The sequence below is a fragment of the Myotis nattereri genome (genome assembly GCF_964212035.1).
Source record: "Myotis nattereri genome assembly, chromosome: 11".
NCBI lineage: Eukaryota > Metazoa > Chordata > Mammalia > Chiroptera > Vespertilionidae > Myotis > Myotis nattereri.
The window spans coordinates 64,459,888-64,487,449 of record NC_138086.1 but is presented as its reverse complement, the minus strand read 5'-3'; the positions used below and the strand labels follow the sequence as shown (position 1 = coordinate 64,487,449).

The following is a 27,562-nucleotide window of genomic DNA, read 5'->3' as shown; positions in this document are numbered from 1 at the left end:
TTAGACAATAAGTTCTTGTTTCAACTGATAATAATAATTTTAGCACCCAATTCTCTAATTTATTCTTAGGAATCTGAGCCACTATATAAACCTCACGAAGTTAAACATTTAGAGATCTGCCGAAACCGGTTTGGCTCAGTGGATGGAGCGTCGGCCTGCGGACTGAAGGGTCCCAGGTTCGATTCCGGTCAAGGGCATGTGCCTGGGTTGCGGGCATATCCCCAGTGGGAGATGTGCAGGAGGCAGCTGATCGATGTTTCTCTCTCATCGATGTTTCTAACTCCATCTCTCTCCCTTCCTCTCTGTAAAAAATCAATAAAATATATTTAAAAAAAAAAAATAGAGATCTGTTTAGCCAAACTTGAATCTAGTCTTCAAGAATAAGGAGGGCAGAGGGAAATAAAAACAGGTTTTACATCAAATGGTTGACGCTAAACAAACGAAAGCAAAATATCCTTTGCTTTAGGTGACCTCATACAAGTAGGTGTCAACTGGCAAGCCAGTTTTTATTTAAGAACAATATTAAAGCCACGAACAGCACACCTGTTCTTTCTATCACTAGTCCCCTACCTCCATAAATAGCAAAAGCTTGATCGTAGAAAAACCTCCTCTTCAGGGTATCTTCCATTTTTGCTCTGTCTACAATGTCATCTTTGGGCTGTAATGCCAGCTCCTATAGGGATTTTTAATAGAAAACGTGATTAGAGAGAGGGATGCGTAGTAATATGAATTTACACATGTGAATTTGGTTTATTCCTCAGCAAAATTCAATATAAAATTTATCAGACAAGATTTTGATACCCTTAAAAAATAAGAAACCTTGGGGTTTCCCCCCCCCCCTTTAAGTTACAGAAAAGATACCTTTACTTAATTATTTAGGAGAATATGTGATCATTTCCAAGTTACAAGACTAAGCTTACTTAGGTGCAAATACTGATAAATAATATCTAAATTTGTAGTGGCTCACAGTAGCAAAATAGTGACTTCAAACTCCACACTACTTCTGTTTGGTGATGGGAGATTTATCGTTAGAAAGATTTGGGAGCAGGTATCAGATAGAGAGACCCTTTCCTTAAAAGAAAAAACAGAAATGTCAACACAAAACCATCTTCCCAGGCATGGGAGATCCCATAAGGAAGAGAAGCACTATGCCTTCCAGGGAAAGTCACTGGGCATGTTGCGTCTAGAACAGCCGTGGGCAAACTACGGCCCACTGGCCGGATCCGGCCCGTTTGAAATGAATAAAACTAAAAAAAAAAAAAAAAAAAGACCGTACCCTTTTATGTAATGATGTTTACTTTGAATTTATATTAGTTCACACAAACACTCCATCCATGCTTTTGTTCCGGCCCTCCGGTCCAGTTTAAGAACCCATTGTGGCCCTCGAGTCAAAAAGTTTGCCCACCCCTGGTCTAGGATATGGGGGAAGGGGTAGGTCAGGGCTCAGAGGGCTTCAAAGAGAAGGTGAGATTTTGAGTTGCACCCTGAAAGGATGAGATGGGGTAGAGGAGGAGAGGAAGGCACCCAGGTAAATAGAGATAAAGCAAATGGGACTTGCTATGAAACTTTTCTAGGTCTTTCCTACCCACAGAGATTAAATAAAGATGAACAATCCTATACCTACTTACGTTCCTGTTTTAGAGTCTCATGGCTCACCTTTGCTTCCAGAACCCTCTTCCGGGCTTTGAGCTCAGCGACCGCTTTGTCAACATCAACTTGGGGTGCTTTATCTTCTTTCAGTTTTCGCACAAGATCTCCCTAGCCAACAGAGAGAATTCACATTCAGGATTGGTTTCAGAAATCAAGAGAAGTTAGGAATGTGTTTTTGAGCATGCCTTTTAAAAGTATCTGTATATGAATAAGGCCATTCAAATGTCTAGTATGTGAGAGGTCATTAAGAATAATTGAAAGTCTTTGCCCTCGGCATTTATAACCCAGCAGAATATACCAACGGGGTTTACAGTGGATATTACTATTGTTTTAGGGGAAAGAAAAAATACAGGTGGAGAGCGAGGAGAGAAAAGCATTGATAAAAGGAAGGAAAGAGCAAGATTAGTATAGAGAACACAGAAGAACGAAAAAATAGGCCATTCCCTCCTTGAATCTCTCTCCTCTCTACTTACAAAAAAATGACTGTCTTCGTCCCTTGCAGGATAGTAATGGAATTCCAAAGTATCCGGTGTAAAAGGGGGCGCGGGGTCTCAAAGTTCAGAGCCGTTGAACTAGCTCCACCCTGACCTCTCTAGCCACCTTCTCACGTTATCTCAGCTTCTTTATTATACATACAATATCTGAAGTCACCCTATCATGCAGTGGCTTACTTACATACATGCATTTTATCTGTCCCTGTCTCAAGAGAGGAATTTTAGCGCATCAATTCTGGCACTCAAATATTTGTTGACTGATATCACAACCTAAACCTAGCACAGTGCCAAGCACTTAAAATTCAGTAAATATCATTGATTTATTCTTTATTCGGTGTCCTTTTTCCTTCCTCTACTTGTAGAGCAGCTGTCTCGTAAATGCTCACTAACAGTGCTTTTGGATGGGGATAAGAACTTTGTTCTGAAAAGAGGCTGGGAAGTAGTAATTCTCATCGAATGCCTTGAACTTGGTAAAGTATCTCCCACTCTGTGTCAAGTACTGCCGCTCCCACACATTCCACCTTTTTCCTTTGGAGCTTCGTGGCTGGAGAGAGGGCAAAGGGAAAGGACCACCACAAGTGAAGGTAAAGGCAGGAAGTATTTAAAATTAACTTCCTGAATCACTTTTAAAATCATGATTTATAATGATCCAATCCTGAAAACAAAAGAATTGGAGGTGATCTAAATATGAATGAAAGTACTTAAGGATTCCTAATTTCTAATTATTTTTCTTCTCATCTTCACAACCCAACTCTGTGTGTGTGTGTGTATGTGTGTTGAATGAAACTGATGTGAAACGTCATCTACATTAACCTTAAGAAACATCAAGTAGAAGCTTAGTTCCTGAGTAAATTCTTACCTAAAGACATATATTTGAAATAACAGCCTGTGATTATAAAGCAAAGTAGTTATTAGATGAGAAATCATACCACAGGATCAATATATCATGATGCATATTCAGCTGGCCAAGAAAACAACAACAAAAACCTCACCTTTGTAAGGTGTTTGGTTTTACACAGGAGGGTTCTTGTTAAGATTAATGAGTTCGTCTCAGATTTCCAAATGTTCTCCAGCTATTGACAACGATGTCATAAACTTTTCATGTGCCCACTGCGGCTCAAGCAAGAGCTTTTAATGGGCACTCTTGGTTCAGAAAACCAAAAGGCCGAGGGCTCTTCATCCTAAGTCTTCTTACTACTGCTAAGATCTGGATTTTAGCTGTCCTCCCAATTACAATAAAAGAAAAATATGAAACACTGAAATACAATTACTGTTATTCACACATCTATTCTGATCCCAAACAAGACACTCCAGGACAGAGTTTTCATAATACATGGTTAAAAAAAAAGGTATTGCCCTAACCGGTTTGGCTCAGTGGATAGAGCATTGGCCTGCAGACTGAAGGGTCTCAGGTTCGATTCTGGTCAAGGGCATGTGCCTGGGTTGCGGGCACATCCCTAGCAGGGAGTGTGCAGGAGGCAGCTGAGCAATGATTCTCTCTCATCGATGTTTCTAACTCTCTATCCCTCTCTCTTCCTCTCTGTAAAAAATCAATAAAATATATATTTTTTTAAATGTATTAGATATTTTTTCAAAGTTAAACCTACTAAATATAAAAGATGAGCTATGGTTTGTCATTTTTGTATTAAAATATCCTTTCTTTTATTAAATGAAACCAAAATTCGGATGGCAGTTTAGTGATTGTATTAGTTTTCTTAATGTCCTTATTTGGCGAAATAAAAACTAGGCCACCCTATGCTAATTCTTAATTTAAAAAAATATTCAATTGGGCACCCTTCATTAAAAAAACAAATGCATTTTTCTTGGTGTTCTGAAACCCTCTTAGGAGTTCCAGAACTAATTCTCCAATAAGCAACTAAGAATATGACACAGGAAAATGCATTCGGTCAAACAAACCTAACCTCCAAAAAGCAACAGCATCCACATAGCCTAGCAGATTTGCAAGTTTATATGAAACATGTAATTATATGAAACACATCCCACTAACAAGACTAGCTGTTTAAGCACCTTGAAATCCCCAAGGATGTCTCCAATTGCACAAACTTCACAATGTACAATATAGAGATGTGATGTGTGCCTCATTTCATCATAAGCAAAAAAAAGGGGGGGGGGAGGGGGTAGTGAGTATATGATCTTTAAATCCCCTTCCAACTGACACGACACTAGAATTAGTGTGATTCAAAGTTTCAGGTAGTTAACTCATGGTGTGGTCCTGGAAAACTAGATAAAGAATCTAACCTAACTTACACAAACTAACTTACATATCAAAAAATACCTTAAACAAAAGAATGAACCAAGCCAACATAAACAATATGCGATAGTATAGTAATGGCATGGGAACCCATCAAAGTGTACTTAACTGCTTCCAGTCTTACTGCAGACAGACAATTTGCACTGCAGTTCCAGGCTAACGTGGCAGAGGGAGGGGTTTGGGAACGTGTTGTTTTTTTTTTTAAATTTAGATGCATTCTCCCTTCTAAAGTGAAGGATATGAAACAAAAATTGAGAGTTACTGGAATGACAAAGGAACCACACCTAATATGATCTGGGACAGTGGGTACAGGGAGATGGAAAATAACGATTCTGATACCAATAATGAAGGAGAGAAAAATTAAGCGCATAGTGGAACTGCAACATAAAACACTACTGAATGAGTCAGGCTCACACTGGCAAGAAGTAGAGATTGTCCAGTGGCAGGATTTGCTGAATTTGTAGCAGCTCTGCCCCCAGTGAATTATTTCAGGGCGAGGGTGCCACCCTCCACAGCTAAGGCAAGTGATTGCATCAGGCGCCGCTCGTGCAGGACAAGCCCGTGTCTGTTGTTTACTACAAGGTCATCGATCCCAAGCTTTGGGCTCTACCTGACTGGGTGTGCGAATGCATCTGAAATAACCTCTTCCTTGTCTTCTCTAAGTTCCAACGTCCATGCACTGCCGAGGACACGCAGGCCTGTACAGATCGCCAAGTCCTCCAGCGCACGAAACCCCCCTCCCTCTGGCAAAATCAGGTTTCAAATGTTCCATTCGGAGGGCTGGCTTCACCCAGTCACTCAGCAACATTTAGTTCCCCAGCTTCACGGTCGGCAGGGGCCCGCTCATTCCACATGGCCCTTTCGGGACCCAGAAAAGAGGGCAGGAAAGTGAAGGACGAAGAACTCACATCGTTATTAGAAAGGGGCCCGTTCAACATCTCCCCACACCCGCGTTTCAACTGTTGTTTTTTTAAAATTATTATTTTATTTTCTCAGCCTGCCAGCAATGAATGCAGGAGATGTCACGGGGGAGACACTACCCGAAGCATGCTGGAGATTAAAAAACAGAGTCCGGCCGTAGGAAGACAGGACCGGCAGCTCTAGCTGACCAGGCAGCTCGCCACCCGGGTGCACGAAGGACACAGGCGAGATCGGAAAACTGAAGCTGAGGGTCCTGAGCTAGGACAGGAGGGGAGCCCAGGGTCACGGATCCAGCCCCGCCGGAGAGAGAGGAGGCGCGGGCAGTGACAGGGACTGGGGAAGGGGGCCAGATCGCGGGCGGAGGGACGCAGAAGGTCCGCGGGGACCAAGAGGAGGGAAGGACGGAGGTCCTCGGGAGGGAAGGTGGCCGACGCACGCGGGGATCTGGTCCAAAGAGGGGGAGGCGAAGGAGGTGCCAGGAAACCCAGGGTTTCCAGAGACGGGTAACCGGCGTGGGGCACGGATGCCCGGGGAGGAGAGAGCCGGGAGGGAAGGGGAGAGAGCGCGGGGGGCTGCGGGGAAGGCGCGGAATGCCGGTACCTGCTGGCGCACGGCTAGCCGGAGAGGTGCCAGCACCTCCTCATCCCCGGCGCCGTCCATGCTGCTCCGGGAGGCGGCCGCGGGGAGCGAGGGCAGGCCGGGGGCGCGCGTGCCGAGGGGCCGGCGGGGCGGGGGCGGGGGCCGGGCCGGGAGCCGGGGCGGCAGCAGCAGCAGCAGAGCGGCGCGGGCGGCTCTAAGCAGCGCCGGGCGCGGAGAGTGCATGGGCCGGCGGGCCTGGGCGCGGCGGCGGAAGCGGCGCGCGCGGCGGGGCCGGGAGCATGATGAAATCGCCGCGTAAACGCCGCGGCGCGCGCAGCCGCACTTTCCACACGCAGGCGCGGCGCCGGGTCGCCGCCGGCAGATTCGACACAGCAGCCCGGAAGGACCCGGGATCCTTCAGCCCCGAGCGGGCTGGGGTCCACTCGGGGTGTCGGGAGAGCCGGGAGGACTCGGTAGCCCCCGGCGAACATATGTGCCCAGGGATGCGTCAGGCCACCCCAAGAGGGTGGACACGCGAGGACGCAGTCCGTCCGAGACGCGCAGAAGGAAAGTCCCGCGTGCACACCGGCATTGGCACTCGCGCTGACCCGCGGGAAAACACACGCTGCGTCTCCTCTCTCACCCCTGGGCTTTCCAGGGTCGTCAAACATCAAGTCACGTAGGGACTTAGATTCAGTGCTGCCCGAGCTCAGAGGAGGAAGCAGGCTAGAGAGGTAGGTGATTCGCCCAACGTCGCACACCCATGCCTCGCCCATGTCAAGACAACGCCGGGGGAGAGGGAGGAGGAGCGGCGGGCTTTGGGGAGGTCGGCACTCTTCAGCGCGAGCAGGATTGGAACCAGCACAGATGAGGAAAGGCGAGGGGCAGAGAGGTGATAACAGGCTGGGGAACAGGACCACGCAGGGGTGTGGCGATGAGCATTCGGGAGCGCGGGACGCCTGCGTGGCCTGGCATCGGCTGACCTGCCGCCCGCGATTCGGCCACTGCCCTGCGATGCCTCGCTCCCGTCCTCCTGCCCCAGGGGTGGGCTGGCCAGCCAGGAAAGCTGAATTTCCTCTGCATAGAGGGACTACAAAAGTAATGTGTTGGGCTAATTTTGATTTTTCTTCATTTTATTTTTCCAGTTTTTCCTGTACTCTCTCTTCTAGGAGGCATTTTATTGTTTTGAAATGCCTGGCAATTGTTTGGTGACAGTTTTCATCTGCTCTTTGGCAGCATTTTCCTTTTTAAAATATTTTTATGCCATACACACACACACACACACACACACACACACATATTTGATTTCAGAGAGGAGAGAGAGAAACATCGATGAAAGAGAATCATTGATTGGCTGCCTCCTGCATGCCCCACGATGGGGATCAAGTCCACAACCTGGGCATGTGCCTCACGGGAAATTGATCCCTGACTTCCTGGTTCATAGGTCCATGCTCAACCACTGAGCCACGTGGGCTGGGCTATGCAATTCCTTTTTTAAATTAAATTTCTTGGGGTGACATTGTACAGCAGCATTTTCCTGGTGATGATTCTGCACCTGCCACATGCTTTGCCTGTCCCTTTCCTAAGCTTATATATTTACTACTATATGTAAGAGAGATCCTTATACTTTAGAGATCCTTTGAGGCTTCCTTTCTGATGACTTACCTTTGAGTGAGTGGCGTTTTTCCCGGACCAGCTCTTTGCTGAAGCGTCACACTCAACTTGAAGATCAAAGGAACCAAATGATAGCACAGCTCAGTGTAAGCACTGTTAACCCTGCACTCCTTATCATGGGAAACGCAGCCACCCTGTCCACCACGGGTTTCAAATTAAAATATGATCCATCTCTGGAAATGTCTATTCCTTTTTTACCATCTATTCATATACTCTAGGTCCTTCTAGCCCTTGGGTCTTTGTTTGGCTATTAAAAAGATTTTATCCTGACTTAATGACCCCATCCATATACCCTCCTGCCATGAGTGATGTGGAGTTCAGGTGAAATGCTTTCTGGAAACCTGCCTAAAACCAACTCGACAGTCTAAGGCAGCGGCCGCCAACCTTTCGGACCTCACGGACCACCGGTTGGCGACCGCTGGTCTAAGAGGAACAAAAAACCTTTGTCTCATTGAGAACTCTTTAATAGTAATGTAAAGGGGAGGAAAGAATTCTTGGTCACACTCTGAGGGCTCAGTGATCTTCATGAAGGCTGTTGGTTTACTGCTGCCACCTGGTGGAAATAATGATTTAGGACACTGTGTCCATCAAGATCAGCTCCCAGACAGACATTCCCTGGGATGGAAGGAGAGATTATTTGGAAAGAAATTTGTAAGCATTTGTAAGTCTTGCATTCTCAGGTAGGGACAAGAGTTATAACTGCTACAAGACTCCCGAATTCTCCCCACATCCTGGTAAAGGCTGGAAAAACTAGGTTATGTATATTTTCCTATACTTACAAGAATGTTTTCTTTTATACTCATATAGGTAAAACCTCGATCTCAGGCTAATTCGGGGAGGGGGTGTCCGTTAAAGCTGAAAGTCCATTATATAATAAAATAGGTTTTCCATATGCATATGTTAAAAAATTGGCAAATTAGTTTGCCTGTTTTTACTTATGAAGACAGGCTTGTGTAATTAAAATTAAGTCTGTAGAAAAGTTTAATTTCACAGAAGTTTTTTATATGTATTGCTGTAACTTTTTAAAATATATTTTATTGAATTTTACAGAGAGGAAGGGAGAGGGACAGAGAGCTAGAAACATCGATGAGAGAGAAACATCGATCAGCTGCCCCCTACACACTCCCCACTGGGTATGTGCCCGCAACCAAGGTACATGCCCTTGACCGGGATCAAACCTGGGACCCTTGAGTCCACAGGCCAACGCTCTATCCACTGAGCCAAACCGGTTAGGGCTGTATTGCTGTAATTTTAAGTTTATACTGAATAAGTCTAGTAAATGTGTGCATTCACTAGTCGCCGTGAATAAACAAGGAAAATCGGTGGTTTTCTTTTGTGCCTCTCTTCCTTTACGTCAGACTCAACCACAGAAATCACACTTGCTATTACAGCTAGATCAGACTCCATGTAATGAGCCTTCATCTCGAGTATGAAATCCGGGCCAGCCTGACACTGCCCACGTGGGCAAACTGCTGATGAGAGTGCAGAGCTGAGGATGGCTCAGGCTCACCTTGGAAAAGGATGCCCTGCTGTCAAAATGATTTGCAACAACTATATAGAGACCAGCACATTACTGAGGAAGAGGGGCACACTATCAGAGGAGCGTATGTTAAGAGAAAAATCAATAAGCCTTATATGTATTCTGCAACAAGCATATTGCAAAAAGGGGAAACGCACAGCCTAGCACCGCCCTGGGCTCTCCGAAGGCCCACCAGGAATTGAGTCCCTGTGGAGCTTACCTTCTCTCTGCACTAACTCTGTTTTCCATTTGGGAAAACTGAAACCGCACTGCAATATGGGTACCTTTTCTACCTTACACAATAGAGGCCATTCATCTATTCATCCTTTCACTCAGTTATGCAATTATTTATCGACTCATTACTGAATGCCTGCTCAGTAATGGGACAGGTATGTACTATGTGCTGGGAAGAAAAAGATGACTATTCCTCAGTCTTGAGCAGTAGCAAAATGGCCAGCTGACGCGTGGTAAACACCCAATAAATACTTGTTGAATGAATGATAAGTCCTGCCCTCTGTGATCATCCTGGTCTAGTAGGGGAAGGAAGCATGTCAACAAATAAATAAAATTGTTTTAATGAAATAGTAAAGGAATCGATCAAGTATTATAAATATAGAAGACTGTATTTACCTGGAAGTTAGGGGTGGTTTGACAGAGGAGGTAACATTTATTTAATTTCAAATAAGAATTTTCTAGGAAAGTTAAGAAGGAAAAGTCTTTACAGGCAGACCAAAACTACTCACAGTTCCTATTTCTAGCAGGATTCCTCCCACTCTAGTCTAGTCCTAATTTGCTGATATAAATATTAACAACTATTGCTGGGTTTCAGTCTTTTGAGTTTATCTTTACTTTTGTTCCCTAGGTAATGAGGTCGGCAAAGTTATGTGCAAAACAACTCTACAGAACAGATAATTTTTGAGAGTGGATGAAATTATTTCAAGAAAAAAAGAGGATGTGTTCTCAGTTTCATCCTAAGAAATATTTTAATTCCTCATAATTTCTAAGCCAGATGGAAGAAATTCTTCCTAAAAATGATCTCCCTCAGAGGGAGTCCTAATATAAGGTAACAGAAGATTTGACTTTGGAGGGTGGGCACACGGTGCAATATACAGATCTTGTAACGTAGAAACCCACACCTGAAGCCTATATGTCCATGTTGACCAATGTCACCCCAATCAACTTAATAAATAAATATATTTTTTCAATGATCTCCCTGTTACCTCTAAACCTTCCTCTCTGACACCTGGCCGAAAAGCCAGAAAACACCCCTGCTTCCACAATAGATATGGACTACTATTTGCTCACTGGAATTAGTTCGAGACCATCAGATATTGTGCACTCTAAACCAGACTGGCAGTCATCTACTTTGTCCTTATCAGTTCATGTAACGATATTCATGTAAATGACCACCCCATCGGTACTTCATTGACACTTCCAAAAATACTGAATATTGAAAACTTCCTAAGCAAATACTCTCAAGGTTTTATTATTATTTGCATAACTAATTCACTTCATTGTAATGATGACGTGGTCATAATAATCTGGCCACTCAGTGTATACTGAGGCGATTTTTAATTTCATGACAGCATGGAAAATCCTATTACACGCGAGTAGAACTTGCTAAGCCAACCAATTCCTCCAAATTGGAATTTGGAAAGATTTATCATTTGTAGTGGGAAACATGAATCGAAACTGACATGAAAATGTTTTAATGAGCAAGTTGAAACATTTTAAGAAACTACTAGCCTAACAAGAGCCGCCACTGCTACCAATGCTGCTAATGAGGTACATTTCCATGAAGCCGTCTAACCCGCTCTACAACCCTGTCAACTGCTGTGACAGCCTTCAAGGAAACAAGGAGCAAAGGAAGGATGGGAAAAACTAAGGACCAAGGAGCCAAACCTTTTCCAGTTTGAGAATTTTAGACTCCATCACACTTGTTTCTCACTCAGCCTTGCAATCAAATCCTTATTTTCACCAGCTTGTAACCATTATTGCATTTAATAGAGGTTGATGGGTGTTTTTATACATAACTGCAGTTTCAACCTGATTATCAGGAATTGAACCAGCAAAGGCAAGCAACATTTCTCGAACAGGCCAGGAAGCCAGGACAAGTGGAATGGGAAAACTGAGACAGGCAGCTGAGCAAACTGGCCTAGCAACTTACTTAAGCAGACACAGGTCACCTCCCTAGAGATAACATCTAGGCGCCAGTTGTATTTTAGCTCCAGGCCTAGACCAAGGAGCAGCAGCAGGAGCAGCTGCAATGACTAACAGTCCCCTGCCCTGGCACTAACCAATCACCAGAGACCTCAACCCTGAAAGAGCACACATGGAAAATTGATGAATGTTCTGCTGAAACCCTCCCGAGAAGAAAAAACCCCTCAAGACAAAGTACCCTCTGTGCCTTCCCCTGCCCCCTCTGCTTCCCCCCACAGGCATGCACCTCCTAAACTCTGAGACCCCATGAAGACTTGCAACCAGGGGAGCAACAGGCAGCGGCAGCTCATCCCAGGCTAATCCCCTGAATGTGTCTCCAAGGCCTCTTTTCTCTGACTTCCCAGTGAACTAAAGCAGCCCAGCCTGGGCTCCCCTATTGCTTCTTCTAGTCCAGGCCTTCCCTTGTTTCACTGTCCCCAGCTTTAATAAACATACACTCATAGCGACCTGGGCTTGTATTGTGAATTCTTTCTACATGAAGCCAAGAACCCACACACTACCCACTGGCCCTAGGCAGACCTGCTCAGGGCCAGGTTCCCGGCCTGGTAACATTTCAATGACTGGATTTGTGATAAAAGATTATAGCACTCACCAGAACAGTACAAAGATTTGGAACTCTTCTCTCTCTAGTGTTTTGTTTTGGCGGTAAAATTATGCTCAGAGACTAATTTTGTCTTTGCCAGCCATTTATTTAACACTGGTTCATTGAGGGAATGTCACAAGCGAATAGCATCCAGGATAATGTCTCTTAAAAAGATAATAAATAACATATGCCAAAGCAATGCTAGATTAATTATACTATTATTCAGGCAAGGGGACGTGAAAGAAATAATGCCCAAATTTAGCTGAAGTGGACCTGTTCTACAAGTAGGCACTGGGGCGGGCCACCCTTAACCAACCTGGAGCTGACTTCCAGCTGCCAGCACAAAATGAGAAGTCCATTGCTGCCAGAGCACGTTGCTAAGGAACGTGTTAGTGGGCAGGATGATTCCTCAAAGGGGTGCTGCAAGGTTTATCACCACTGTCTGCGAGGCAACACCTCACCAAGACAGGTGCTAATGCCCCAAGGTCTCCAGAGAGTTAGCTCAGCAAAGTGCGCCTTGCCCAGACTGACTCTTCAATAGTCCTCTCATATTGTCAGTATTTACCATCTAAATACTCTATATAAAACAAAGACTATAGATAAACCCAATATAGCTATAGTTGCTTCTCCACATGTTATTGATAAGCCCCAGCGGGGTCCCTAGCAGATGAGCTGCTGACAGCATATCAACAGAGGAGATGATGACTTCCGGACACAGCCTGCTCCATTCTTGTATTAAAACAGCGTCACTTCTGAAGACAACTTTTGTGTTGTCTTTGTCATAAACAGGTGGATTAAAACAACTTCTTCATTTAAGTCATAAACAAATGGCTCTGAAATCATATTAAACCAATAAATAACATCTAGCTAACACCATTGCTTGTCTTCAATTTTCTGGATAATTTAAGAGTTTAGTTAATATGGTTCTTCAAGAACTGAACAATCATCCTTCAAAAACCAAGGCTTTTCCCACATGCTCGGTAACATGCTTCCCAACACCAAAGGCTTGGGAAAGTCAGGACTGAACCGAGCTCAGCAGGTTTCTTCATGACAGGTATTCTCAGATTCCTTCCTGTGGTCATGGACCCTGGGACTCTCCAAGAGAAAGTGAACAACATAGTCTTTCCCAGCTTGGACCACAGAAGCCATTTTTGGATGGAGGACGTGTGAAAAATGGAGTTACAGGGCACTATGGCCTGACTCACTGATCTGCACTTGTGCAGCTGGGCTGTTAGCCCATCGCATGTAGCTGGTTCCCTGGTTATTAAGAAGTGAGTCTTCCCATATTCTAGAGCGCCTTCAATAGTCAACTGCAGACTGAGCTAGCTTGCATCACATTTTTGGGACTACCCTAGGTAGTCATGGACTGTCTCATAGCATTATAAATAAAATTTGACCCTCCGTCTTACGTCTACTGGTTTCACCAACCACTTCCTTTCACAGCAGTCACAGTTCTCAAGATGAGAAGTTCTCACGCTCCATAGAACAAAATTATTTTAAGAAGCCAGTTATGAAAGACCAGATATTGAATGAATCCATTTAAAGGACCAGAATAGGCAAATCAGAGAGGGAGAAAGTAGTTTAGTGGTTGCTTGGGGCTGGGAAGCATCGAGGGAAATGAGAGATGACTGCTAAAGGGTTAGTTTCTTTTGGGTGTTCTCAGATTGACTGTGGTCATAGCTGCACAACTAGTGACTATATTACAAAACCACTGAACTGTACCTTTTAAGTGGGTGAGTTATAAGGAATGTGAGTTATAGCTTCATAAAGTTGTTCTGAAAGCATATTAGGAAAGGAAGACAGCCCCAAGAGAAGAAAACAAGAGGCCCTTGGGAACCTAGTCATCCCCAAGGAGACGGTATACAACCTATGTAAGGAGTTGTTTCTCACACGGTTTTGATTTTATCATCACCACTTTTAACCCCCGACTTCACATCTTTAACTCACTTCTAAATTACTCTAGGTTATCAGAAGATTTCCAACTTTGTCCTTAGAGAGCAGAGCTAGTATTCCACAGGTAGACTAGGTTGGCAAAACAAAACAAAATAAATGCCCAATGACAAAATAATCTCCTGCTTTGGGGCTGTGCGTTTCCAGGCAGAACAGAAGCGCTGAGGTTAATTTCTAGTGGAAAAAAAGCCATCAAGTGTAAGGGCATCAGGAGACTCTTGCCTGAAGCTCATTTCCTTTTCAAATCTGCATAGTTATTCCCTCTACATCTATACAATTCCACATAAGCAATATTTTCATACCTGAGAATTCAATAAAATGTTCTCTAATAAGGAATGTTAAGTTTTCTGCAGATCAAAGGGCTAGCCAAATTTCCCTAAAACTAAAATTACTGTTCCTAAAAAAGTACTACTCCATATCATCTTCAGCAATATACAATGAAGATGGAAAACTGTAAGCCTGCTACAAGTCAGAAGCCACAAAACAATTTCTTAAATGATATTAATGAAAAAACAATTAAAGATAGTAGTTCCAAGTATTTAGAACATTTTTGGCCCAATTCCTTTAATGAGTTTATTTTTACTAATTCACTAGTATAGTACGCAATAAAATAACAGAATTTGAATAAATTAAACTGGCTAATGACAAATAATCAGTTTTCCTCAGTGATTCTTCTTCTACATAAGCAGAATAATTAAATCCCAAAGGGTCTTTTGGTGTATCTTCAACATTCTTACACCACATAACCAATTAGGGAAATTTTTTACAGATAAACAAAGAGAATACAAGTGGCTTTACAGCAAGTTGAATCTGTTAAGTATATTTGTTATGACAAAGAATTTCTGATACAAAAATTGCTCACTACACACAGAACTCCAGAGAAGTGATGCCACGAGATAGCTGATGTTAGAAGGTATATGGGAGTTGGGTGGGGTGAGAAGTGAGGGATAAATTAAAATCTGGCAAGTAACTCCTGAAGCAGAGCCCCTTTTTAGAGGGCCTACGAAAAACTGATGTCACCTTTTTAAATCTCTGCAGAGAAGTCCACTTGTTAAGAACTGAAGACCGTTTTATTATCATTCATGCAGCAAAATGCAGCAGTCACGCTGTTTCCAAAAGGGTCCTAAAAACTGTAGTGCAAAGGAAAAGAAATCTGTGAAAACAATTACAAAAACATCAGCTTTTCTTTTCTCTCGAAGAAATGTGTTCAAAACAGTGACTTTTACAAAAGATGCCAATTTCTTTTAAATGAAAAAAAGAAAGAACTCTATGAAAGATCGAAGACTCATTTCACAGATATTTTATACTGCATCAATGATTTAACAGTATAAAAACAGGGGCATAAACTTTTAAAAAATTAGGTCTGAAAGATCAAGATACATATCGGTGGGGGGGGGGGGGGGTTTATATACCCCAAACGCCAATATTCCAGCTCCGTGTCCTGTCCTGCTGTTATGATTTGTAAAAATCTCAACGATGCAGGGATTCAAGTTTTCGTAACTTCAAGGATGTGTTAGAAGACAACGCATCTTGGTTCGAAGAATTTGCTATATCCGAAGGCTGGAACAGGACTCTACCACGATGATTGAAGACATAAAACGATGGGTGATTCCTTAAAGTGTCGAATGTCTTATTTTTTAGTTCTGAAGTAGCATCCATGTCTTTAAACTCCCCTGCAATATGAACTATGCCGTAACAGGTAACTGCAAAAGCCAGAAGTATCTGAAGAACTATATCTATCGGCAGGGAATCGTCTTCCTTTTCTGTCAACCGCATGTAAGAACGATGCTGCGCAGCGGAGAAGGCTGCGTGGGCTAGAGCGAAGAGGCCGACGCCCACCAGCCCCTTCCACAGCGAGGGCACCATGGTTCTGGACCAGCAGCGAAGGACTTACTTTTATTAAATGACACCGGCTTAATGTGAGAGACTAAGCTCTTTGCTCTGCAGTATGTCCGATCGTTTGCTTTAGATTTTTCCTCTTGGTGTCATTTTTTTCCCCCCTTCAATCCTGTAGTTCCTGCTTTAGTATGAAGTTAAAGATTTGGGGGAACAATACTCACAGGTGATGCTGGAGACACAACAATGTCACGGCCCACGTTTCATGGCAGTAAGATTCATCTAGGCTAAGATGGGAGAGGCCACATTTTCCCACTGTCCTTGTTTTCCTCCTGATGACCAGCAAGTAATCCCTGGGGAATAATCGTGCACAGGTTAACATTCTGTTCCCTATCACCCTTGCACCAAATGGTTTCATTAACAGCGCTTTGCACATCAACTGGGGCTGTCTGATGACTCTGAAATTCACCTGCAACTAGAAAGGCAGGATAAATGTTTATTTTCTCCACTTACCGCTTTTCAGAGGAAAGAGCTGGTGTAATAGTCACCACACGTAACACAGCAAACAGGGGTTTCTAGAAATTATTGGGGTTTTTTTTTTTAGATTTGGCTCACTCTTTCCAGGAAATGACTTTCACACGTTTGACATTTTCAACCAACTGCAGTCATTCTTTTTGACCCTCAAATTGTTCTAACTGGCCCTAACCGGTTTGACTCAGCAGAAAGAGCGTCGGCCTGCGGACTCAAGGGTCCCAGGTTCCACTCCAGTCAAGGGCATGTACCTTGGTTGCGGACACATCCCCAATAGGGGGTGTGCAGGAGGCAGCTGATCGATGTTTCTCTCCCATTGATGTTTCTAACTCTCTATCCCTCTCCCTTCCTCTCTGTAAAAAATCAATAAAATATATATTTTTTAAAAATTGTTGTAACTGTGGCCAGTGGGCATTCATTCCGTCAAGCTGGCTCCCGAGTCCTTTTAAAAGAACCTCTTTTTCGCCCTGGCTGGTGTGGCTCAGTGGATAGAGCACCAGGCTGCAGACTGAAGGGTCCCAGGTTTGATTCTGGTCAAGGGCACATGGCCGGGTTGCGGGCTCGATCCCCAGTAGGGAACCTGCAGGGGGCAGCCATCAATGATCCTCTCTCATCACTGATGTTTCTATCTCCCTCTCCCTCTTCCTTCCTCTCTGAAATCAATAAAGATATATTTTAAATGAAAATAATAAAAGAACCTCTTTCTTCTTGGATACTTCCCGACTTCCTGTCAGGAGACAGTCCAAGAACTCACTCCCAGATCCTGACCGGGCCCCAGCCCCTTCTCCATGGCGCCCCGGTACCTTTTGGCGGAGAATGGCATTTAGGGGTCCAAATCTGGGTGCCGAAGACTCGCTTCTAGGCCCGGAGGTCATAGTAATCCCTTCACTTCAGAGTTAGCGAGATAGGGTTTTAGTCCATTGTTTCAATACTTTTATATCTTATTGTACCCGGCGGGTTTGTGCACTTAATGGCAATACTTACGCCGACCGGCAGCGTCGGAATTGTAACCGGCACAGCACTTCCGCCAGGGAAGGGAGCCCGGGACGCTCAGGAGGACTCCTCCCGGAGGCAGAGGGTCCCTAGAAGAGGCATCGGGAAGACCATCAGGGCTGGGGGTGCGGGGAACGGCGCGGGGTGAACAGACCCGCCCTGACCGACTCATCCAAACCGGGCCGGAGGCGAGCGGCGGGTGAGGAAACTGCCGTACCAGGGCCGCTGTTTCGCCCCAGACCTGCCCGGAACTCCCTGGGGCGCACACACTGCCTCCACCCACACGCGCGCCCCCCGCCCCGGCCCACGCCCGAGAGGGAGAAACCTGGTGCTGACCCGCGCCGCGACCGCCGAACCGAGCCCACGCGACCTGACCTGACTCCGCGTAGCGCCCGACCGCTCGCCAATCAGAGGCGGCCTTGACCACGGAGGCGGGACAAGAGAAGGCGTGTCCAATGAGGAACCAGACCCCGGTCGCCGCCGGACTGAGCATTTCCGAGTCCAAGAGGAAAGTGGATCGCGGGCGGTGGGTCTGGCCAATCAGCAGGGGCGACTGGCATCGTTGGGACCGACAGCCAATCAGAAGAGCGCTCGCTCCCGAATCGCCCGGCCCACACTTCCCACCTTTCTCCCTAACTCCGGGGGCGGGCGGCCGCTGAGCTGGGGTCGCCCGGGGCCGCGCTGCTGTCGCGTCCTCTCCTCCGACCCCTGCTGCGGACGCGGGGCGCCTGGCGGGTCATGGCGAGCTCGGGCTGCGAGGACCTGCGGGGCCAGGAGGAGGAGAGCTTTCTGTACTTCGCCTATGGCAGCAACCTGCTGACCGAGCGGATCCAACTCCGAAACCCCTCGGCCGCGTTCTGCTGCGTGGCCCGCCTGCAGGTCAGTGCTCCCCGCCCGGCCCCTGCGACGTGACCACCCCACGGACCAGGGGGCCGGGCACGCAGTTCTAACCCGTAAGATTGCGGCTTATCTTTACGACGTGCCTCCTGAGCAAGTCCTCCTCGCCCTCGCGGCCCCGTGCTGGCCCCCTACTGAGCGCTGCCACCCCAGCAACGGTGCCCCCAGGGAACCTGCCCCCAGGCCGCCGTGGCTCCGTCCTGTCCTCCTATCCTTCCCACAAGGTGCTCGTTCTGCCCAGCTCCGGCCGCCTCTCGCCCACTGACTTAGGGGCATCCTCACAGAACCCACTCCGTTCAGACCTCGGAGCAGCTGTCTCTGACCCAGGTCAGGGAATCCGCTGCCTTCTGTTCTGTGGGTATCTTTGCTACCGGACTTGACACCTGGTGTTGTAAAAAATGCGTGTTCCTGTCTTTCGTCATCCCTCACCGCCCCCCCCCCCCGCCCCCCAAACCGGAGAGGTCCTGAACGCTGGAACCATGTCTTATTCCTCCTAAGGGCTGTGCTCCGTCAAGTGGCTGGATGAACCGGTGCCCACCTGGGTAAAACTCATGCTCTTCAGCTCAGTCCATTCATTCCTTTTTTCCCAGCACTTACTTACCTGGAGACACAGAGATGATTGCATAGAGCTGGCTGCTTTGAGGACCTTCCAGGCTATGGGAGAAGCACGCGGACAAATTATGTTACGAAACCTTTTGGCGTGTTGAACTCAATCATCAGGGTTCTTAGTTGCATGTTTTCCCAGCACTTAACCTGGAGACACAGAGATGATTGCATAGAGCTGGCTGCTTTGAGGACCTTCCAGGCTATGGGAGAAGCACGCGGACAGATTGTTACGAAACCTTTTGGCGTGTTGAACTCGACAAACACGGCCTCTGCTGTGATCTGGGTTCTTAGTTGCATGTTTTCCCCGCACTTAACCTGGAGACACAGAGATGATTGAGTAGCGCTGGCTGCTTTGGGGACCTTCCAGGCTATAGGAGAAGCACACAGACAAATTATGTCACAAAACCATTTTGCTTGTTGAGCTCGACAAACAGGGCCTCTGCCGTCATCATCAGGGTTCTTAGTTGCAAGCAACAGAAAGTGGCTGATTTAGGCAGGAAAAAGAGTGCATTGAAAGGCTGTTGGAGAGCTTACAGAGTGACCAGGAAGTTGGGACCACAAAGCTTACAAAACAGGCAGGCGTAAAGGGAGGCATGGCAGTGGTAACACAGCCAGTGTCACAGACAGGAGCAGCCGGGGAGGCCAGGGCTGCACCCCTGCTGCACTGGGTAGACGTGGGCACTGCCTCATGCAGTGCCAGCACCATCTGTGCTGGACCCTGCCTGCCGCTGTCACTACGCCCCTGCAGATCCTGAAACCCAGATGTGGCCGCCACCACCAGGGTGGAGTTTCTGCTGTCCTTGGGCATAATTAAGATTCGGGGAAGGAGGGGTTGGGATGCTGTCCAGGTTGGCTAAATCTTGGTCACGTGCCCAAGCAAAGCTGGGAGAACCAACTTCTGGCGTTCAAAGCTTCAAAACTGGGAGTTGAGCTCTGGCACTCTCTACCCGCCCCCCTACGTGCATAAGGTAGGGAGTCCCCCAAATGTGGGAAAGAAGTTCAGATACTTTGTAGTTGAGATGACGAGGGGAGCTGTCAAGAAAATGATTATCCAGTTACAGGTGTTGTTAGTCTTAAAACGGAGACGAGTTTTACCCTCGTCTCATTTTTGCTGTGAACCTAAAACTACTCTAAAAAAGTGGCCTTTTAAAAAAATTATTATTAAGGAGACATACAAGGTGCTATAAGAGTGTATGACATGGAGACCTGACCTAACCGAAATGCTCAGTAAAGCTCTTCTTGAAAATGTGATTGCTTAAGCCAAGACCTGAATGATCAGGGGAGGGAAGAAACAAACAAGGAATGGTGTGTGCAAAAGACCTCACTCAGGAGAGAAGCTGGGTCCCCCAGCTGGTGAGGCTGGAGCTGAGTGTGTGAAGGAGATACAGCATGAGGGCTGCAGAGGTAGGGAAGGGCCATGTTGCAGGACCACAGGTCAAAGAAGACTGGTTTTATCCTGAGAGCAGGAGAAGACCCACCGTGGAATTTAAGCAAAGGAACGATCAGATTTACATCTTTAATTTACCTCTTCTGGTTGCTGTGGGAGATGGACTGGAAGGGGTAGGGGTGGCAATAGCGGGTGTGGGGAGCCCAGTTAAAAAGCTCCATACTAAAGATGATGGCACCTTGAGTGGGAGCAGTGGGGGGTAGGTGGGTCTGGGGGATATTTAGGGAGTAACAGTGGCATCATCTGCCCAAGGACAGCAGAAACACCTTGTTTGCGGGATATTTAGGAGGTAACAGTGTCAACAGTGATTGATGATGAAGGCAGGAAGAGATAATAGGGATGACTAAGGTTGTTGGTGCAATAACAGGGTGGGTGATGTTTTTAAAGAGGAGAATCAGGTTTGGGAGGGGAAATCAAGCTCGGTTTGCACGTACTAAATTTGAGATGCTAGTTTTACATCCAAGTGAGCAGAACAATATTAATGAACATTTATTAAGTACTCGGAATGTACTAGGCTTGCTTTAAGCACTTTTAAAGCCCAGAGAGAGATATGGGTTGGATTAAAAGATGATTGGAATATTAGATGATATTTGAAGTTATTGGAGGGTTGAGATTGTCTTGAGCAGACTACTGAATGAACAGAGAAAAGGGCCTAAACTGAACCCTTAGGCACCCCAACGTTTAAAGACCAGGTAGTCGAGGAGGAGTTGGCAAAGGTAATTGAGATCAAGGAACAACCTGAAAGTCAGGAAGGAAGCAGATCAAGACAGGGTTGGTTAACTGTGTCAGAAGCAGCTAAGAACTGGAACAAGATGAAGCATGAAAATTGTCTCTTGCGTTTAGCAATAGACAACCAGTTGCTAGTGTGGTGGTAATTTTTATCAGATCTTTTGATGGGACACTTGGTCCTAGAATCTACAGCCGTGGGCAAACTACGGCCCGCGGGCCGGATCCGGCCCGTTTGAAATGAATAAAACTAAAAAAAAAAAAGACCGTACCCTTTTATGTAATGATGTTTACTTTGAATTTATATTAGTTCACACAAACACTCCATCCATGCTTTTGTTCTGGCCCTCCGGTCCAGTTTAAGAACCCATTGTGGCCCTCGAGTCAAAAAGTTTGCCCACCCCTGTTCCAGGATACCAGTTGAAGGTACTGGTCACTGAAAAAACCTTTTTCCTAAAATGTCTGAGAAGGTTTTTAAGAAAATAAAGGATAAAATATAAACCGTAGACTTATTATTGAGCCCATCCTTTTTCACTTTATCATTAAGGGAACTAATTTCTGGAAAGATGGAAAGCAATCTTCCTAGATCAAACAGCCAAGTAAGGATTTTTCATCTTCCCCAGGACTGTGCCTTCTCTGTCAGGGAAGAAGCTAAACTGGAAACCTGGCTCCATTACTTATTAGTCATGAGACCTTAGGCAAGTTGCTTAATCTTTGTAAGCCACAGTTTTTCTTGCTGTGAAATGGGTATAATAAGGTTATTAGGCAAGATACAAATGAGAGTCCATATAAAGCTCATAGCACGGTACGTATATAGAGCCCAGTAATTTTCCAGTGTGTTAGTTGCTTTTATGATAATTATAGATATATTAGTACAGTTTATGAATATTAGATTAGTGTTCATATGTATACAAATTACCCTCAAATGCCAGCTCCCTTAGGGCAAACATAGTGATATATACTAGTCAATGCTCCTTACATCCATAAAAGTAGAGATAATATTATAACCCCTATGTAGCTTTTACCCAGTTTCAATAATTATGTACACTGTGATTGCTTCTAAGTTAAAAATCTATCTGTAAGTAGGCTGGTAAGTAATTTTCAAAAATGAAAATAGTTGTTAAGGCATTGGGATTATGGGATTTTTCTTCCCTCTTAAACCTTTTGTTTATGGTAAGATACTGTACCTATTCAGTATACATTTCATTTTTAAAGAAGAATATGAAAAATACATACAGTCCTTGAGATCTGGATTTTTGTTTATCTTTCTATTTTCCACAGCTTCTTACACATAGAAGGAACTCAAAGTTTATATTTTAATTGCAGTAAGTTCAAGGTAAATCTTTTTTTTCTTTCTTGAGGAAATTTTGGTTCAAGAGAATATTGATCATGTCACTTTGGTTTTCTTTGTAGGATTTTAAGCTTGACTTTGGCAATTTCCAAGGCAAAACAAGTGAAACTTGGCATGGAGGTATAGCCACCATTTTTCAAAGTCCTGGCGATGAAGTGTGGGGAGTAGTATGGAAAATGAACAAAAGCAATTTAAGTTCTCTGGATAAGTAGGTGGCTTTAATTATAAATTAAAATAATTACAAATTCTAAAAATGGATCATATGCAAGGATGTGTATCTTTATGTGTTGGTTTTTCAAAACCATATACTTCAGACATATTCTTTACACTTCAGAGTTAATAGAAAAGGTATAATGTGCATTTCCTAAAAAGAAAAGCCTAGAAGGTCACACTTTCTGATTGAGATTTGGGGGTGACATGTGTAAACCCTTCTGTAAAAGATGGAAGTTCTTATTTTCATTCTGTTTGCTTATATAAATCTTCGTAGTTTCATATGGTGAAAAAGCATGAAGATTTTTTAAATTGTCACACATATTTATTGATTTCGGAAGTAGTCGTTTTAGAGCCATTTTTTAAAAACTAATTCTTTACAGCAGCAGTTGAATCAGTAAAAAGAAAGAAAAATTTGTGAAAACGTCTAACATACTAGGAATGCTTTAATACTTATATATATATTTTTATTGATTTTTTACAGAGAGGAAGGGAGAGGGATAGAGAGTTAGAAACATTGATGAGAGAGAAACATGGATCAGCTGCCTCCTGCACGCCCCCTACTGGGGATGTGCCCGCAACCAAGGTACATGCCCTTGACTGGAATCGAACCTGGGACCCTTGAGTCCGCAGGCCGACGCTCTATCCACTGAGCCAAACCAGTCAGGGCGCTTTAATACTTTTTATAACTAGAATTCCCATGAGTTGAGAGGCAGAGCATTTAGTACAGAGGAAGTTGGCAGAAATGAGTAGATTTGCAAAGAGCAGATTATCTGACCCACGTTGTGCTTCACTCACCTGTGAACGAGGAAGCCATCAACTGCTCTGCTCTGGCTGGATACCCTCCTGCTGTCAGCACACAGTCCACTTTGTGTAGCCGAGAGACTGATGTCTCGGGGATATACAGATGAAAATAGCTACATTGAAGCATGTTTTTACATAAAATAAATATAGAGATCTGTTAGAAGTATAACAAATAATAGTAAACCTAGGGTTTTCTAATGAAAATGCCGAGTTTACTTCGGATGTGGTAGGATTATATAATATGTTCTACTATATCCCAAAATACAGAGGGAGCAAATACATCCATAGATAGTTAAATTCTTAATCCAGTAAACTAATTTGGCTAAGTCAAGTATGATTAAAACTTGGCTGTTCTGGTTTCAGGCAAGAAGGGGTTAATAGTGGAACATATGCCCCAATGGAAATTAATGTTTACACTCAAGAAGGAAAAAAAATAACCTGTCGAAGTTACCAGATGAGAAATTATGAGAGCGCTCCCCCTTCACCCCAGTATAAAAAGGTAAGCTACTTACTAAGTTTGGGTGATTCTTAATTTTCACTGAACTAATCTAAAGAATATCTTGTTTTTTAAAAACTTTATGTGTTTTAAATTCTACATGAACAATTCATTTTAATAAAAAATTTTAAATACAGAAATGATAGTTATTTACCTAAAATACAATATTCAGATTTATTTGTAATGATAGAACTATATTCCTAAAACTTTATTTTAAAACGCTGTTAGAAATCTATATGATTCATAATTCTAGACACGTATTTTCTTCCTATATGTGGGCTTTTGTAATCGATTTTCTCGCCACAAAACATGAACACCAATATGCATTGGGAAAAATATATATTTCCTACTGCTGAAATGTTTTCCATCCCTAGATAGAAGAAAAAAAAAAAGTCACACTGCCTTTCAGGAAACCACTCCCCACAAGCACAGGAAAAAAAATGTGGGTAGACACCTCCACATCCCTTTTCAGAAACCCTAAGTTAGGAATTGTTAGCAGGCCCAGTCAGGACACGGCACCCAGAGGGGTGGCCCAGTCCCAGGCCAGCTCTGGAATTTCCCAGTAAGGAACCTAGCAGATTAGCCTGGTGTGGATCTGAAAAGTACCACTGAATACGGTTGTCCTCTACTTCCTCATGTCTAATTCATCGGTAGACTAGGCTCTGGGATTCAATGAAAACTGCTCCCTGTAAACTTTAATTTTTTTTAAGAAGAGTTTTTTCTTAAAAGATTACTCTTTCTTAAAAGATTATAGTCTATAAATAAGTTTTTTGTCTTAATATAAAAGTACTTTGTCATACTACTGAGTAGAGTTGATATTCCATTAGGGCCTAGCAGGTGGCTTTGAAAATTCCCTGCACTTTCATCCTTATTGTGAAAGAAGTGACCATATCTCCATTTTGTTCTAGAATTATTTATTCTAGAGTTACTCTAAAATTATCTGAAAGCTAATATTTCATGCTTTGATACTGCAGATAAAGCTGTGGTATACTAAGTTAAATACTAAAAGAGGTATTTTTATTTATTTTACTATTTCTAGGTCATTTGCATGGGCGCCAAAGAGAATGGTTTGCCCCTGGAGTATCAAAAGAAGTTAAATGCAATAGAGCCAAATGACTACAGAGGAAAGGTCTCGGAAGAAATTGAAGACATTATCAAAAGCAAGGAAACAAACACTCATTAGAACATAAATAGACTATACCTATGGATATTTTCTCTATGTGCTCATTTAATATATTTTTAATATTTGGAACAGGGATCTGGGATACCTCTACGTTTAATATATTTTCAACAGTGCTCTGAGGGGATATCTCTGAGTGGTTCCTTGTTTTTGGACTATAAAAAGAAACTGGGTTAGGAGTTAGGCAGTTGCAAAGGGGCCCATGAGGCACTGGAATGCATGATAAATGGATGTGGGTCTTTCTGTAAACACTTTTCTGTGAAGTTATTTTCTTGAGTGGATCTGAAGTGTATTCTTGCTCTGTGACAAAGAATAGATTTTCAACTTAATGACGGTGCTGGTGAATTGCTTTGTTCTGGAAATGTTTTTGTTTTATCAGCTTCATAAGAGCAAGCAAGCTGCAAAAACAGTTGATAATAATTTTTTTTAAAATTTAAAAGCTGCCACACTCTTCCTCAAGGAATACATGCATGTGTGGTTTATCCTACATTCCCCACTAAAGTACTGCATTTCATTTTGTTAGAGATTCCAATCATCACACATAGTAGGTCTGCCCTTGGCCATATGCAGTCTCTGTGGTTAGAGGATTATTGCACAGACTCTGGAACCAGACATCACTCTCCAACTGGGAGACTTTGGGTTATTTGACCCTGTGCCTCGGTTTCCTTGCCTGTAGAGTGGGGACAGCCAAAACACTTATGTCTTAGGATTGTTTTGAGGAGTAAATATATGTAATGAGCTTAGAATAGAACCTGGCATATAATAAGTATTAGCATCATTCTGGTTCTTATTGAAGAATTAAGCTTGTACAGGACTACCCTTGGAATGGGATTTTAAAGTAGAAGAAGCAAGATCAGGAGGAAAAAGTGTTTTCTCGAAGATACAATTAGTTCTTGGCTTAGAAAGAAATGGTCACCTTCTTAACATTTATTAACTGAATAGATGGAGAAAAGAAGAGTCATGAATAAAGCAATCCTGGTTATAAAAAGCTATCCTCTGTCTCAGAAATGTAGGGAGCTGGACCTCCAAACAGGTTCCTGGAATGTGAGTGAACTAGCTGCAGGAGCATAAAATAAAGATTCAGTGTGTTCTCCTGGGAAAAATGACCAAAGGACTTTCAGCTACAGCTATGATTCTACAGTGACACTGAGCCATAGCCTGCAGGTGAGACCATGTTTCGTAGCTGTTAATACCTCACTAGTTTCAAATATACCCTCCAATATTCTTGTTTCCTCCAGTTCTCAACTCCTCCAAAGAAGTTTGTCACTGACCTGCTAATACAGTTATGGTAATAACAGTGAGCAGAGCTCAGTTTTGCTTAGATACTAAAAATTAAATATTATTCTAAATGATCTAGCTCACCTAAAATTGTAACTTTTGAAAAAAATTTAAAACACTAGAAATATATATATGGTGACTTTGACTTCTTGGAAGATAGAGTAGACATACTCTTTCCTAATCCTTTAGTTACATACCGCTAAAATCCCTGAACATTCTATATAAAACAAACAGAAGACTGAAAGCTAGAGAGAAGGCAGACTAGCCAGGGACCTCAGGACCCAAGGCATGACATGATACTGAATTCCCTGGGTTTTCTTTTGCTTCACACATCTCACTGAGACTTGTAGCCGAAGAAGCCAGTAACGCCAAAGCACAAATGAGCACAAACAAAAAATGACAACAGTAATAATAAAACCTGCTGTGTCTAGCAAAATGAGTAGGAAACAATCTAGCAAGACAAAACTTTTAGAGAATAAATACTTTACTCCAAGCAAACCCCAGAAAAATTGTGGACCCCCTGACCTCTAGCCAGCAAAGGTCAAGAGGGAACCTAGAATTCTACCCTCACCAGGCTGTATCAAGGTACCCTCACCAGTCCCTGGCCACCACTACCAGGGTGGTGTCAGAGAAGCCACCAGCAGTAATGAGTCCCACCTCCCACCCCTCCTCCCCATAATGACTTCTTCAACATAGTGCTGGAAGTTTTAGCCAGTGCAATAAGGCAAGAAAAGAAAATGAAAGGCATACAGGTTGGAAAGCAATAAATGAAACAGTCCCTATTTATAGATGACATGATTGTCTATGTAGGAAATACCTAAGAATCTACCAAAAGTATCTCTTAGAACCAATAAATGAGTTCAGCAAGGTCACACACACCATACAAGATAAACATACAAACATCAATGGCTATTTCATATAAAAGGAATCATTCAATATGTGAATCATTTAACTTCTTTTGATACTTGGTGTCTGGCTTCTTTCACTTAATGTCCTTGAGGTTCACCAACATTTAGCATAAATCACTTCATTCTTTTTTTTTAAAGTATATTTTTATTGATTTCAGAGAGGGAGAGGGAGAGAGAGAAACATCAATGATGAGAGAGAATCATTGATTGGCTGCCTCCTGCATGCCCCACACTGAGGATCTAGTCTGCAACTCAGGCAGGTGCCCTGACCAGGAATCAAACCGAAGCCTCCACTGAGCCACGCTGGCCAGGCAACACTTCATTCTTTTTTATGGTTGTATTCATTGTATGAGTACACTACAATTTATCCATCCAACTATTGATCACTTATATGTTTGAAGGTGGGAATATAAAATGGTACAGCTACTCTGGAAAAT

General features: G+C 43.8%; 3 protein-coding genes across 4 annotated transcripts in view; 1 reads left to right on the top strand and 2 right to left on the bottom strand.

Annotated features, from left to right (window-relative positions):
• The window catches only part of GARS1 (glycyl-tRNA synthetase 1), a 35,139-nt gene extending 28,912 nt beyond the window's left edge, over positions 1-6,227 (bottom strand). The window contains exons 1-3 of the mRNA XM_081102825.1: positions 5,938-6,227; positions 1,657-1,758; positions 571-673 (exon numbers count right to left, since the gene is read on the bottom strand). Of these exons, the coding sequence (XP_080958951.1) occupies positions 571-673; positions 1,657-1,758; positions 5,938-6,159 (427 nt within the window). The 5' untranslated portion in view covers positions 6,160-6,227. The remainder of the gene's footprint in view (positions 1-570; positions 674-1,656; positions 1,759-5,937) is intronic.
• Positions 6,228-15,211: 8,984 nt separating this feature from the next.
• LOC308527036 (ER membrane protein complex subunit 5-like) lies at positions 15,212-15,838 on the bottom strand. Its single transcript, XM_081102355.1, has one exon. It carries the CDS (start codon positions 15,726-15,728, stop codon positions 15,333-15,335), a length of 396 nt encoding a protein of 131 aa, XP_080958481.1. The 5' UTR covers positions 15,729-15,838; the 3' UTR covers positions 15,212-15,332.
• A 2,030-nt stretch (positions 15,839-17,868) lies between these two features.
• GGCT (gamma-glutamylcyclotransferase) lies at positions 17,869-27,101 on the top strand. 2 transcript variants are annotated; one of them, XM_081102353.1, is made up of 4 exons: positions 17,869-18,101; positions 22,312-22,457; positions 23,627-23,762; positions 24,799-27,101. In XM_081102353.1, exons 1-4 carry the CDS (start codon positions 17,961-17,963, stop codon positions 24,940-24,942), a joined length of 567 nt encoding a protein of 188 aa, XP_080958479.1. In that variant the 5' UTR covers positions 17,869-17,960; the 3' UTR covers positions 24,943-27,101. The 2 variants fall into 2 exon arrangements, with proteins under 2 accessions (XP_080958479.1, XP_080958480.1); XM_081102354.1 differs by lacking the exon at positions 23,627-23,762 and having other exon boundaries at positions 17,876-18,101; positions 24,799-24,994.
• The last annotated feature ends 461 nt before the right edge of the window (positions 27,102-27,562 follow it).